Source organism: Miniopterus schreibersii, assembly GCF_964146895.1.
Source record: "Miniopterus schreibersii genome assembly, chromosome: 17".
Taxonomy (NCBI): Eukaryota; Metazoa; Chordata; class Mammalia; order Chiroptera; family Miniopteridae; genus Miniopterus; species Miniopterus schreibersii.
Genome location: NC_138117.1, coordinates 15,524,653 through 15,540,122, shown reverse-complemented (window position 1 = coordinate 15,540,122; position 15,470 = coordinate 15,524,653). Strand labels below are relative to the sequence as shown.

The 15,470-nt window shown below is 36.9% G+C and overlaps 1 protein-coding gene across 2 annotated transcripts in view; it reads left to right on the top strand.

Annotated features, from left to right (window-relative positions):
- The first annotated feature begins 1,713 nt into the window (after window positions 1-1,713).
- Window positions 1,714-15,470, top strand: part of TAF2 (TATA-box binding protein associated factor 2) — a 57,677-nt gene continuing 43,920 nt past the window's right edge. Inside the window, exons 1-6 of one of the 2 annotated variants that reach the window (XM_081117254.1) lie at window positions 1,714-1,886; window positions 2,315-2,368; window positions 6,205-6,365; window positions 10,947-11,065; window positions 12,555-12,696; window positions 13,913-14,144. In XM_081117254.1, coding sequence (XP_080973380.1) covers window positions 1,803-1,886; window positions 2,315-2,368; window positions 6,205-6,365; window positions 10,947-11,065; window positions 12,555-12,696; window positions 13,913-14,144 — 792 coding nt within the window. In that variant the 5' untranslated portion in view covers window positions 1,714-1,802. Of the gene's footprint in view, window positions 1,887-2,061; window positions 2,081-2,314; window positions 2,369-6,204; window positions 6,366-10,946; window positions 11,066-12,554; window positions 12,697-13,912; window positions 14,145-15,470 lie in introns of those variants that run through there. The other variant, XM_081117255.1, reaches the window with a different exon arrangement.

Here is a 15,470-nt window from a genome sequence, read left to right as displayed (position 1 = left end):
CAGGTACGGTCACCAAGGTAGAAAGCTCAAGTTCCTAGCAATGGACAATTGTAGAGTAGGACCTCCTCCCCAGGGTGGCCTTTCCTCCCCTAGCATATGGGTGGTCATGTGGTTTGGACCCCCAAACCTTTCCTCCAAAGAGAACATTTAGGCCTCAGTTGTATTTCAGCTTCAGGCCCAAAAAGGAGCAGAACCAGACAAGGATATCACCTCAGGACCACCTGCATTGAATAATGACCTCCCTGCCCTGGTGCAGACCAATCAATCAGTGGGAACCCCGACCCTAAAAGGATATACCTGGAAAGCTGCTGAATATTCTTTTGAGATCTTCCCCTGAGACCTCCCCTAAAATCTCCACCCTTAAAACCCTTAGTACTGAGGACCCAGCTCACTCTACCTCCCAGGAGGTAGCCCTTGCCTTTCCCCTCCTCTACTCCCTCTCCTCTGGTGCCTCACCTTTTACTTTCCTCACTTCTAAGCTCCAAGGACCCTTCCTTTGCCTCTACAACTTGTTTCCTAATCCCTTTTCTTCTACAAATTACTTCTACGAATTACTTCTTCTACCTCTGTGAGTTTCTAAATAAACGTTCTCTTATAGCTTGAGTCTTGGCTCTGAATTCTTTCCTAGCCAGAACTCAGCTACCGAGGTTGCTGAACCCAGGTCTGTTTTGACCCCACTGGTCTAACACCTGGTGCCATTCTCATGCCAAAAATCCTATAATGCAGAAACTGACACAGGTAATACTAGAAAACTACAATACCTCGTTGGTTTTGGAATGCTTGATAAATTTTTTTTTATAGCTTTACTTACCTAATTTGTTTTCGTTTAGACCAAAGTTCAAATTAATATTGACTTACCTAATGAACTCATCACCGGGACAGTTGGAGGGGGTAGGCCAAAGCTAAATCTGGCCCAAGGTTAAAAATAATGTTAATGGGTAACCCACAACTGACCAAGATTTAACTGTTACTGCAATTTACAAAGTTTTAATTCTCACGCACATGAAATGCAGATAGGATGGCTTCACAAATACCTTTCCTGTCTTTCAACAACGTTTTCTGCATCTATTTGGATCATTTGTTCTATTTTTAAAAATAAATACTGAGTCATCAGTGCCTAGTGAGAACTCTGGAGTCAGAGTAAATGGGGACTAATTACGTATTTTACAACTTAAATCCCTAGGGGCCCAGTGAGCCGGTGTCCACACAGCACACCAGAGCCACACCGTCCTGGGGACAGAGACTCCCCAGCCTCTGGCCCATCGCCAACCTTGCCCCATACTTCTCAGTGTGCTTGCGCTAGACCTTCACTCCTCTAAAATGTAAAGGCCCCTTCCTGCTCTTCTCAACGCTCCCTGTAAATAAATAGTCGCGGTCGCTTTCCTAACCTGGAGCGGTTCCCACCCGCTACACACGTGCACTGACCGGGGCAGCGCAAGCCCCGCCCACGTGCCCAAACTTCCGGCCCTCGTCGCCGTCGCACTTCCGCTGACGTCGGAGGTCATAGGTGACGGGCAGGTTGTCGACGGATGGTGGTTTTAGGCGGTGACTGAAAGAAGCATCTCCGTGACCCGAGCTCTGCGAGGGCGGCCGCAGGGAGCCTAAATCCCGGGAGCGAGTTGGGGGGGGCCGCGGCGGGGGGGCGGGGGGCGTGGCCGGGCGCGGGAGCGAGGGAGCCCCGCGGCGCGGCGCCGCGCCTGTTGGGAGCGCGGGGCGCCGGAGCGTGCGGAGCGGAGCGGTAGCCGGGTGATGCCCCGCAGCTGTCCGGGAAGCCGGGACGCCGAGCCCCGCGCGACCGCCCCATGCCGCCCACTGGCTTAGAGCCCGCCAGGATGAACAGGAAGAAAGGAGACAAGGGCTTTGAAAGCCCAAGGCCGTATAAATTATAAGTATTTTTTTCATCTCCCTTTCCTCGTCTGGGTTTTGTTTTCATCAGTTATGTTTTGTGTGTGCTCGGAAACTGACTTGGTGGGCCTGGGAAACCCGGTGGGAGACCAGAGCCCGCTCGCGGAAATGGGGTCTGTAGGGCGCAGATGCGTTGCCCGGCAGTGTAATTCAACAGATTCAATGCCCCTTGCAGGTTAATAAACCTTTTCCTTAAAGTGCTAACCTGTATTTGTCCAAAGAAATTTATTTTCGTGGCTGTCGCTAAATTTAAAACAAGCAAGTTACCCAAATTTGTTGGATTTTTAAATGAAAGATAAAGTGATTTTGAGCTACTTAGAACATAGTCTTTGCTTATTCTTGGGTAGAATTATGCTTCATTTAATAAGAGAAATATTTTCTTTATTTTTATATATTTTTTTAATGTACAACCCATCAGGTCGTCTGCATCAACAACATAAACTTCCAGAGAAAATCTGTTGTGGTAAGTATATTGTCAACAATTATAAGCAGTAACAAATCCACCCTTTACAACACAGTGCTTAGAAACCATTCCCTTCCAGATAGTTGTTTTAAGAGTAGGTGAGAATTAGCATTCTGGTCTGTGTGACGTCCTGGTCTATGGCCTTACAATGTACTGGCTGCCTCCTCGATTCTCCTTTCCCTTTTTTTCTTTTCCCTATTTCTGGATTAAAATATTATTCCTTTTAATCTATTGTGGAATATGACAGTCTGTATTACCAAACATTTTAGAATCATGCATTAAAAAAGAATATGCCCATAGTGAGATTTCTTCTGTGAAAAAATTAAGGTTATAGAGCACACACTGGCTTAACTTGGCTGCTAAGAGGCCAGTTTTATTTTCTGATTCCTGGCCAACCTGGCTTATGTGACATTGGTGGTTAATGAAATTTTAGATACGGTGTTTGAAATCTAGTCGCCTCCTCCACATTTAGGTGTAGAGTTATGCCATGAACTTTCCTCTTCAACTTAGTTAAGATGAGCCGTATAGATTTTAAAATGTACTATTTTCATAAGAATCATAGAATCTTGGATTTATGAGGATCCTTAAAGATTCATTAAGTCCAATTTCCTCATATAAGGAATTTTTCAGTATCCCTTGGGTATGATTCTTTACCTTGTATCTCATGGAAGGATACTTTAGATGTGTTGTATGAGTTGGGTAGGGAAGATACAAGAATTAGGGAGTCTAGTTTAGAGGTTACTGTAATAATCTAGGGGCGAATTGGTGAAGCCCTGAATGAAGATATGAGTGAAATGACATAGAAATAGAGTTGACATGGTTGATTGAATTATTGTGAACATTTATTAGGTACATACATGTAAGACCATCTTCTAAGGCTTTATGGTTATGACATACCTCACTTAATCTTCACAATAACCCCATGAGGTAGATACTATTTTAATTTTGATATTTCTCAGTAAAGCAGCTGAAAGAATGGAGGTAAGTAACTTTCTTAAGGGCATGAAGTTAGCATGTGATTGAGCCCTTTTTTAAAAAAATGATTTGAGAGAGAGAGAGAGAGAGAGAGAAAGAAAAACATCAGTGGGAGAGAAAAGCATTGATCAGTGCCTTCCACACATGCCACGACCAGGGATTGAACCTGCAGCCTTTTGGTGTGTGGGATGATGCTCCAACCAGCTGAGCCACATGGCCAGGGCAGGACTGAGCACCCCCCCCCTTTTTTTTTTTTTAATCCTCACCCAAGGATATTTTTTCCATTGCTTTTCAGGGAGAGAGACACATCGATTGGTTGCTGCCAGCATATGCCCAGACCTGGGTGGGGGAGCTTATGCGAGTTTATGGTTACTTTGGAGCTAAAATGGCAGAGTCGAGTAACTATGACAGAAACTGTGTGTCCCTTAAAGCCTATTTACTATCTGGTCCTTTAGGAAAAAGTTTGCTGATCCATGAACTAATGTAATAGTGTGAGAAAATGTCAGTTCAGGACTATTCCCACCTAAAATATTAGCTATCACCAGTATCTTTCATACTAGACAGTGGAAAGAAATGTGGTGGGTAAAAGAATGTGAAACTGAACTGCTACAGCCCCTGCTTTCTTTAGTTGGTGTCAAGGCTCAAGTTGATATACACAGTTTCCTTATTCGTCCACCCATCCCATTTCCCCCTTTCCTCTTGCTAGCATTTCTTTTGGTCTGACCTAGAGCTTCATTCCTGTAGGATCTGCATTCTTGCTTGATGCCAACTATGATTTTAAGTGCTTTCTATGTATTAAATTGTTCATTTGTCGTAATAACACCGAAAGGTAAATAGTGTCATTATTCTTGTTTTACAGGTGAGGAAATTGAGGCACAGAGCACTAGAGTAATTAGCCCAAGATCATACACTTACTTAGTGGTGGAGCTGGGATTTGAATGCAGGAAGCCTATCTCCAGAACGTGCATTTAATTTAACAATGACACTGTACTGCCCTTGTTTGTTTACTACATGCTATATAAAATCTGTAAATGGTTTAGGAGTAGCACTGGAAACTAGGAGGTTTCCCGTTTTCCCCTCCACTAATTTATAGTGAATGAAAGAATAAGTAGCTTCTTGTCAAGGAGGATTCAAGAGACATTTCATCTAAGGCTAGAAGGTAGAGAAGGAATTTTTGAAAGGGTTGAATGGCAGCTGGGGAGGTTACTTAAAGTAAGATAGGGGCTCTAGGAGGAGTCAGAGACCTAATGATACGAGGAGACCAGGCTTTCCTTTATCTTCACGAAATATACTGCGTTCACCATTTTACTGTTGTTAATCTTAGCTTAGAAGGCCAAATCCTGTTCTTATGTCCCACCAGTAGCTAACTGTTAACAGCACTTTCCATAAGCTTTTCTGGTTTACTTTTGACATTGGTTTTGCTTGCTGTCTCTCAGCTGATTGACACTCTTTTGTATAGATTGGTTATCGCATTGCTGATATGCTAATTAAGGGAATTTGGGTCTTCTTCCCTACATTGCTCACAGTTTACACCTTTAAACAGAGAGACTTCATCAGCAGTATTTTTGCATTTGCTCTTCCTGTTCTCATTTGCTTCCACGCAGATCTGTCTGGATGGTCTAATTTAAAGATGTATGGCTCTTCTCTTATTTGGGAACAGGGAGGAAAAGCTACAGTATCTGTAGGCTTTTGAGCGGTTGGGCTGAATGTTATCTAAAAATTCTTGCATGTTTTTTTAAAAGCTGTGTACTGAGAGACGGCATAGTGGGTGGAAATCAATTGGGATCATTTAGATGTGGATTTGAATCTCAGTTTTCCACTTGTTAATATAATTTCTTAACTGCCATCTATAAAAAGCATAGCATAGTCCTTATCTTTTAAAGTTGTTACTGGGAATAGAGAGAATATATAAAAGTAGTGTATATCTGGCATATAGTAGTTCTTATTAAACAGTAGCCATTATAATTGTAAGTTAGCCTTCTATGTTGTTGCCTGCATTTCATCTTAGATATTCCTGTTGCAGCCTCTGAGATTTTTCTGTTCCCTTTGCAGCCCCCGAAATGTTAGTATTCCATGCCTTCCCATATTTTGTGTTTGAGAACACAGTGTTCAACCCAGGATATTTAGCTTACTGGACAGATATTCCATGTTTCCTTGGTCTGTCTTTCCCATTTGATTCAACACAAGAGGGTGCTGGCCAGTCAGTGTATTTAGCTGTCTCTCATGTCTTAGGTACATTTTTCAGATAGATTGCTCACCACACAGCTAATATAGTAGAACTACATGTATATGGCCTGTGGGTCTACTTGGTTGGAAATCATCCAGCATTTTGAAGTATCTGCTGCTCTAAGAGGTGGCAATAGATTTTCCCTACTTGTCTGAGTATCTCTTGTAGCTCTTGCCTCTTCACGTGTCCTGATTTACTTCCCATAAGTAGAGTTTCATATGTATTAGCTTCATTGATATAGTTTTTTCCCTTTCTTGGGGGTCCATGTTCTTTCACTCACCAACATGGTTTTGATTCTTTCTGCTCTTTTTTTTTTCCTTCCCCCCTGTTTAGTTCCAGTCTGTTTAGAAATTATTGTATTTGAGAGTAGTGAGTCCGTTTACTTTATTCTAGCAGATGGTCTGATTTTCACAGATAGTGAATGTGAGCCACCAGGATGATAAAGGGTACGTAATTCACACCCACTTAGTCACTGAGACAGCCATGTTCAAAATGAAGGTCTCGGAGAGCACTTGTATATATGTATATATGTAGCTGTTTGGGATTCTGTCTTTGGAGTGTACTATGTGTAGTAGTAGAAATCAAAGAAATATGTTCTTAATTGTAATGAAGTTATTATTCTTTATCTTTACAGGGATTTGTGGAACTGACTATATTTCCCACAGTTGCAAACTTGAATAGAATCAAATTGAACAGCAAACAGTGTAGAATATACCGAGTAAGGATCAATGATTTAGAAGCTGCTTTTATTTATAATGATCCAACTTTGGAAGTTTGTCACAGTGAATCAAAACAGTAAGTTATACACTGTAAACGCTGATATTTCTAACAGTAATTTTTTTCATATGATTTGATTAACTTTTTCAGTAGAGTTTTCTAAGATTATTATTAGACTCTGGTTCCCAGGTTTGTTTGTTTTTTCTAATTTTAATTTTTGTTGCTTTTACCACTGCATATTTGGTTCAAGAAATTTTACTAGCTCTACCCAACATAGTAATTATTAAGTTTTCCTTCTTCAGACTACAGTTTTAAAGAAGTACTACTGGAAAACTTTAAATAAATTTTCTTAGCCATTTTTTTTTTTTTACTTTTGATATTTTAAAAAATATTTCATTCATAAATATGAAATGTAATTTTTAATAAGTTAGGTGGTCATCATAATCTATAGACCAGAAACTACTTTAAAATATTCTATAAAATATTTTAACTACTTTAGAATATCATAAAATATTGTCTGAAATATCTCATTCCTTCATTTTTTATTTTTATTTTTTTAAATATTTTTATTGATTTCAAGAAGAGGAAGAGAGCGGGAGAGAGAGATAGAAACATCAATGATGAGACAGTCATTGATTGGCTGCCTCCTGCACGCCCCCTACTGGGGATTGAGCCCCCAGCCTAGGCATGTGCCCTGACTGGGAATTGAACCCCTATCCCCTGGATCATAGGCTGATGCTCAACCACTGAGCTACACCAGTCGGGCTCATTCCTTCATATTAAATAAATATTGTATGTCTTGAGGCTGCTTCTGATTTTTTTTTTTAATCCTCACCCGAGGATGTTTTTTTCCATTGCTTTTCAAAGAGAGTGGAAAGGAGAGAGAGAGAAACATTGATGTGAAAGAGACACATCAATTGGTTGCCTCCTGCACGGCCCCCCGAACAGGGCCGGGGATCAAGCCTGCAACTGAGGTATGTACCCTGGCCTGAATAGAACCTGGGACCCTTTAGTCTGAGGGTCGACCCTCTATCCACTGAGCAAACCTGCAAGGGCAAGGCTACTTCTGATTTTCATCAATAAACATGTTGTTGTGATCAGTTTTATGTTCTGCTTTATTCATTTAAATTCTTTGTTTTTACTTTTCCATGTATAATATGATAGGCTTCATTTTAAAATTATTTTTATGGTCAGGTAACATTCCACTTACTTAGTATGCTGTAGTTTTGAGTGATTATTTCTAGTTGTTTGACATTTGTACAATTTCCAGCATTTGTGATCATAAGTAATGTTGAGTAAGTATTTTGGAACAGATTAGTTTCATTGCCTTTGAATTATTTTTTAAGAAAATAGGATTGTTTATCATTGTTAATGCTCTTCTTTGCATTTTACTTGACTGTATTCCAGTAATATTTGTAATGATTTAAATACTGGCAACTATTTGAAGGCACTTGTTTTTTCAAAGTTTTGATAGCATTGGATTATATAATTTCTGTGACTCTCAGTGTTTTGGAGTAGAATGTCCCAAACTATAAAATCTTTTTAAAAAATTATAAACTGTTTAGTCATCATTCTCAATTTTGGTATTGGTTCCATTTTTGAAAATTGGAGTTTTTTTGTTGACTGGCTTTTTCCCCACCCTGTATGTAAACTATCAAAACTGAAGACAAAGGAAAAAATGAGTGTTGACAAGGATGTAGAATAACTGGAACTCTCAAACACTGCTAACAGAAATGTGAATTGAGGTTGAATATATTCATACTGGATGATTGCAGTCTCACTCCTAGGTATACCCCCAGTAGAAATGTGTTCACGTGTTCACGTGTTCACCAACAAATACATACAGGAACGTTCACAGCAGCATTTGTAATTGTGAAAACTAGAAGATGCATCAGTGGTAGAATAGTAGATTGTGGTGTATTCTTACGCTGTTGGAATTCTAAACAGTAATGAGAATGAATGACCAACAGCTAAATGCAATAATATGGATGGATCTCTCAAACTTAACGTCACATAAAAGAAGTCAGATACAAGAGAATGTATGTTAAGCTGTTAATCTATCACATTAGATGTCATAATAATGGGTTATCCTTGGTGGGAGTGGGGCTTGGTTAGTGATTATCAGAGGGCTCAAGAGGGCTTCCAGAGGCTGGAAAAGTTCTGTTCTTGCTCTGCATACCGGCTTTGGTTTTGTGAAAGTTCATTGAGCTCTATACTTAGAATATATATATACTTTTCTGATGTATTTTATGCTTCTATGAAATTTTTTTAAAATAAAGGAAACTCTTAAGTTTTGCAAAATCTGCACCTATAGTTTTAAGAAGCATGTATTCTTTATTTGACAAAGAATTAACATTATTTTAATTTAATGTGGGTGATTATGTAATAGATTCTGTCACCTTAATTTTCCAGTTTTTCAATATCCTCTACAGCATTACTTTCAGCTTTGTTTCCTTGAGGTGGTGGTGGTTATAGGGCAAGGGCACATTAATATTTTGTAGTCATTATTCTGAAAATTGAAAACATTTATTATAATCTTGCCTTGTAGTTTTTGGCGTTTATGAGGTTATTATGAAAGAAAACATTTGATTCGTATTATGAAAGCTAACACTGAAATCCAAACCATGAGAAAATTGTTCCTCATAACTGACTTCCTAGTAGATTTTATTTCTAATGACTCACCATTTTGTTTGGACCACTGTACCTTTTCTTAGGAAATGACGTTAAGAGAATAATTTCCCATAAAAAAACTGAACAGCCTAATATGTAATGTTTAAATTTGGCATTTTGTGTAACGATTATCTTTTAGTTTTGAATTTCACAGATAACGGGGGGGAAATTACAAGTTCTTCAGCTGTCTTTGAGATTTCATGTTTTTGAAATTTTACTGAAAAGAAGTTGTAATCTGTAGATGTACTAAGTAGTCCTTATATTAGATGTTACGTTAATTAAGTCCTGGCAAGGATGAGGAGGAACAGCTGGCACTTTCATATTCTGCAGGTGGGAATGCAGAGGAAAACAGTTTGGCAAATTCTTATAAAGCTAAATGTATATTTACTATATCACTCTGGAGCCCCTGGGTGATCAGTCCTGGGTATTTGTACTATTGAAATTAAAATTAAAATCACAAAGAAACTGATATACAGTTGTTCATAACAGCTTTATTTCTGATAGCCACAAGCTGGAAACAACCCAGATGTCCTTCAGTGGGTGAACGAATAAAGAATTTGCTGTACAGTCTATACAATGGAATACTATTCAGTGTAAAAAGCAACTCACTATTCATACATGTAACACTTTTCGTGAATTTCAGAGACATAATGAGTGAGACAAACCAGCCTCAGGAGGTTACATTCTGTTCCATTTATTTGACACAAGGCGTAGCACAAGAGATTTGGAATGATGAAACTGTTCTCTATCCTGATTGTCGTGGTGGTTACACATGTGTTAAAATTCGTAGAATTGTATACCAAAGAAAAGTTACTTTTACTGTATGGTAATTTAAAAAATAGTCTGTTTTTATTGTGATCCTTGAGTTTTTTTACACCTTTTATTTTACATATTTATCTAACAGAAAGAAATTGTTAAAATTATTGAGCAGTCTGTTTAACTACTTCCAGAGCCTTATGTTATGTAATTGTTAAAAGCCATAGTTAATACTACATCCTTCCTAATTAGTAGAGAGGTGGAGATGGGGAGGAATGGCCTCTATCAAGTTAAGAGTGTATAACCGAATGTTTTATTTAATGGCTTTTCCTTACAATCACTCTGTAGAGTACATGAAACTTGTCTTTTTAAGTAGGTTAAAAATTTACTAAGCTAGTGAAATGTCACCAACTTTACCTTGTGCATTCATCTAATGATAAGGTGATAGACATAAAGATGTGCAATGAGAATATGGCTCATGATGTTGGTCTTTCATCTTGTTTTCTTGCTCTTGCTATCCCTTATCTTCTTTTTTCCATTTCTTCCATATTCCTTTAACTAATTTCAGTAGGAAATGTTTTTATGGAATAGGAAAGTCAGATGGGAACAGTGTTTTCATATTTCCACAAGAATTCTGTGTATTGTTTTCATCCAATGGGAGTTAAAGCCAAGTAACTATTGAACAAATAAGTTTATCAAGTACCCCCTGGCATATAGGTGATTTAACAGTGAAGGAGCCCAAAGTTCCCCTCCTTCATTAAGTTTACATTGTCATGCACTAGGGAGTGAAGAGGAGCAGTATTATATTTTGAGGAATTGATTCCCTCCTTATATGTTTTAATCATCTTAATGTCTGTCAGATTATAAAGCTTGTTGAATCCATTCAAATTTTTACCAGATTTATAAAGAATAATTATTTCTTAAATTCTACATATATTCTCTATATTTGTATTAGGAAAGTGTATTGGCTTTGGCATTCCAAAATTATTGAATAGTGTGATAATTATAATAATCACATAGCATTGGTGAGTAGACTATATGTCATTGAATTTGTAGTTTAGTAGGTTTTGTTTTAGTAAGTAGAACAACATTTACATGACTAAAAGCTTTCTTATGAATTATGTAAGATGATATAATGCTTACAAACAGATGGTATCAAATATTTAAGAAAATACTTGGTGAAATATATGGCTTATTGTTAAAGTTTTTTTCCTTTTTTTTTTTTTTCCCCAGGAGAAATCTCAATTACTTTTCCAATGCTTACGCAGCTGCGGTGAGTGCTGTGGATCCTGATGCAGGAAATGGAGAACTTTGTATTAAGGTTCCATCAGAGTTGTGGAAACACGTTGATGGTAAAATACCAAGACTATATTGACTGTGCAATACAATCATGGTTTACTGACTAGAACCTTTACATGAAAATGATGTCAAAATTGTAAATTGAAATAATCACAAGTTGGAATCTTTTTTTCCCCCTTAAGGACCACAGGCTAACAGGAAAATAGCAATCAAGGAGTGTGACAAAAAATCAACTCACTTCACTGTTTTTAAAGTGAAAGTTATTAAAAAAAAAATTAGAAGATGAATGGAACAGTTTATTGAGATTTCAGAATCCATACAATATCAAATCATTTTAGAATGATAGCATTTTATAGCAGGAAGGGTCCTAAAAATCATCTGGTTTAATTCCTTTCTTTTACAAAAGAGTCATCTGAAGTCCAAAGAGAGTAAGTGACCTCCTGAAGGTCATTAATTAGTAGTAGACGCAACGCCAAAACATCTACTTTGCATGCTTTTGAGCATAGTCTTACTATGTCTAAATTTTTATTTTCTTGAATATATTTATAGCCATTATAATTATTATGTATAATCTTTTGCCTACTTTTACTTCGCCTTATAAAAATTAATCGTGATAAGGAAGTAAAAGACATTTTGTTTTGATTTTGCTTATTTTTGGTAGTTTTTGTGGGGGGGGGGATTATTTTAGGGGGAGAGGTTTGCCCAATTTAGGGGACAGGCATGGAACGTCTTCATTATGTTCAGAGATTGGAGATAGTGATATGGTTATAATGTTTTGGGGGGAATTAAAACAACATTTAACCTTATTATGAAAGCAACACATTTATTCTATAGAAATCAAACAAGACAGAAATTAAAAAACATAATAAATAATGCATAATGTAAATCTTGGATAAGTTTTCCATCTGCCCCACCTTTCACTTATTTACCTACTGCCTGAAGTCAACCAGGGTTAACTCTCTTTGGGGGAATGTAATAAGAGAACAAAAATTTTTTTTGTCAATCCTTTTATTTTAATTTTTTAATTTTTGGCTTCTGTGTCCTTTTTAAAAAAAATAAATTTATTAACCTGACATTGGTTATTAAAATTATATAGGTTTCAAGTGTACAATTCTATAACATATGATTTGTTTATTGCATTGTATGCCCTCCACCCATAGTCACATTTTCTTCCATCACCATTTATTTAACCTGAAAAGTAAGTTTTGAATTAAATCTAGAAGAGAAAGACTTAAGTGTCCAATGTGGGAGTTTTGCATTTTTCTCTTTAGGCAGTGTACCATTGTTGGGAATGAGGACATGGCATAGCCAGAGCTACATTTTCGGAGAACACAGCAGTGACTAGAATTGAGTGGAGCCAAGGACACCTGTTAACCTAGGTGGAGGGATGGTGAAAACCTGAACTAGGTTAAGTAGTGTGGTTTTTCATGTAAAACTGAGCTTTGGATTCCCATTTTGTGTTCAGTGTAAGTATGCTCTTATTACGTAGACCACTAATTATATATTTATGTATCAATGTATGTGTGTATTTATTTGTTGCAGAATTAAAGGTCCTAAAGATACACATCAATTTTTCTTTGGATCAGCCAAAAGGAGGTCTTCATTTTGTGGTACCCAGTGTAGAGGGAAGTATGGCAGAGAGAGGTGCTCATGTTTTCTCTTGTGGGTATCAGAATTCCACAAGGTAGATTATTAATTCTTATATATTTCAGTTAATTTTATTTTCAATTGTACTTTTTCTGTGTAAATACAATGCACATATTTAGTATAAAATGGGAAATACCAGTTTTATCCACCCAACTTCTTCCACCTCTTTCTTGTTCCATTAGTCATTCTTCCTCAACCTTATGTCTTTTCTCTCTCATTTGCAAGTCTACTGTTCTGAAATCATCTCATTTCTTTTATTTTTTAACTATATATTGAAGTAAAACATAAAAAAATTACATAAGTTGTATGTAGAAAGTTCAGTAAATTTGCACCAGTGAACACATCCATGTAATCCACACTCACACCAGGAAAAAGAACATTACCAGTATCTCAGAGTCCCCTTCCCACCCACTTCCTTCACTACCTCCCTACCTGATACTCTCCTGCCAAAGGGTAATCACTTTTCTGATTTCTAAAATACCATAGATTAATTATATCTGTTTTTAAACTTTATATACATGGAAGCATATGCATTATGCTCTTTTGTTGAACACTGTGGTAGTGAGATTTCGCTTCATTGTGTGTAATTGTAGTTCATTCTCATAGTTCTGTAGTTCACTACATGTTATTGAAATATTACTTTATGGTATATATTTTCTCCTCAGATTATTAACTCCTCCAAGTCAGGGGTGATATCTTATACTTCTTTGTGTTGCAGTGCCATGTACAGACCCTGGCACCTAATAAAACCTGATCTGAATTGATAGAAAGTCAGCTAGAAATTTATGTATGGCATTACCAGCACTGTTTGAATGTATACAATGCATTCTCCAGAAAAGCAGTTTTCTAGCTTACAAAATAGATTCTGATTATTAATTGTGTATTTTAAAACTTTATTACAAGCCTTTTTAGTTTCTGGAAATGAATGCTACATCAAAACTGACTAATGTGAATATACAAGTGAAACATTTTTAATTTAAAAATTGCGAACTGAGAATTGCTTACCCCTTTTTAGGGTTTGAACTGACAGTACCACAAGATATATTTACTTAATATTGCCAGATAATATTTGGAAACAAGATTCTGTCTTTAATCAAATTCTTTCAAGTTGCACAGTAAAAAAACTTCAGTAGTCAAATAGCTAAAGTTTCTTTTTGTAGCTATTTTATGAATGTTAAAAAAATTTATACGTGGGGGAAGCAATGTAGGTTACACTTTCAACATATTTTTTATACTGTTGATCTTTTTTCTAGATTTTGGTTCCCATGTGTTGACTCATACTCTGAATTATGTACATGGAAATTAGAATTTACAGTAGATGCTGCGATGGTGGCTGTTTCCAATGGAGATTTGGTGGAGACGGTGTATACCCATGATATGAGGAAAAAGACCTTCCATTACATGCTTACCATTCCAACAGCTGCGTCAAATATCTCCTTGGCCATTGGACCCTTTGAAATACTTGTAGATCCGTATATGCATGAGGTATGGCTTCTTGCTCCTTTCTCTCCTTTCACCCTTTCACTCCTGAGAAAAGAAGGCTATTAATGAAATACTAAGTTTTTCTTAATTCTTCTTTTAACTGTCAAGATTATCATTTGAGAGAGAAGCCTTCCTTTTCTGATATGTAGTTAATGATGTGAATTCCTGAATGAATTCCTTTCAAAATATTATATTAAAATTTCAGATTTTTTCCGACAGAGGTCTTTGCATTCAGAAGAGCTTCAAGTATATTTTGATTAGAGTATATAGGTTAATTTCTATAACTAATTCTGTTCATTATTAATGTCATCTCTTTGTGAGGCATATGTTTATGAATGTCACAGTGTCACCTCTGGATCTAAAAAAGTGCAGTTCAGGATTAAGGAGCAAGATTTGTTCTCACTTCACAACGCAGAGGAAGAGAGTAAAGGATGGCAGGGTTAGAAGTCTGGTCAGCAAACTCATGAAGTCTTCTCCCAGTTTCTCCCATCCCACATCTTACAGCAAATCACTTATCAGTTGATAGGCCAACTAGTGCTTTTAGGTCTCCCCAAGCATGAGATTGCTTGCAGTTAAAAAGTAATTCACTGGTTATTGACCCTCTTGGCTACTGTACATGTTTAAAGTAACACTTGAATGAATCTCTTACTTACTGTTCTTTATGTTTTCAATTTTAATTACTTTTATTTTTAATATAAAGCTTATACTGTGACCACGTATATCTCAACAGTATTTCTTTGAGTTATGTGGGCAAAAATGAGGTCAACCAGGTTTAGGCTGTTACTTCCTTTGTCTGCTTTTATGTTTGCTTTCTTGAAATTCACAAGATTTGTGAAATCACTCATTGAAAATATTCAAGGTATTTTGTGAATAGTTTTGCTTTTAAAAACTATCTTGACAGTGTCTCTTGAAAGTGTATTTAGTGATAAGATTGGCAGTGAATTTTATTATCTTTGGTAAATTAATCAACTTTAAAATCAACATTTGATTAGTACCTACTTTGTATTTTGGAAAAGTTTTTTTCGCATGCTGAGCCATTGGATGAGAGAAAGGAAGATCAGGCATTTTTCTCGAATCCTTAGAGCGCATGTTTTAGTCTTTCTCTCTCAAATAGTTTTAATTTTTGCCCCAATATCAGTAGATTTGCTATCCTGTAGGTTTGTCTGAAAGTGAATTCTTTCTTTGATGAGTAGTTTTTCATTTTGTTTGTGTACCAAGAGGAGTATTAATCATGATGCAGTTTGGGCCCTGCCCATTAATAATACACAGATCTTCATCCCTCACTATTTTGGTAGTCTTTAATCTGTTCTTTTGTAATGCTGTCAGAAC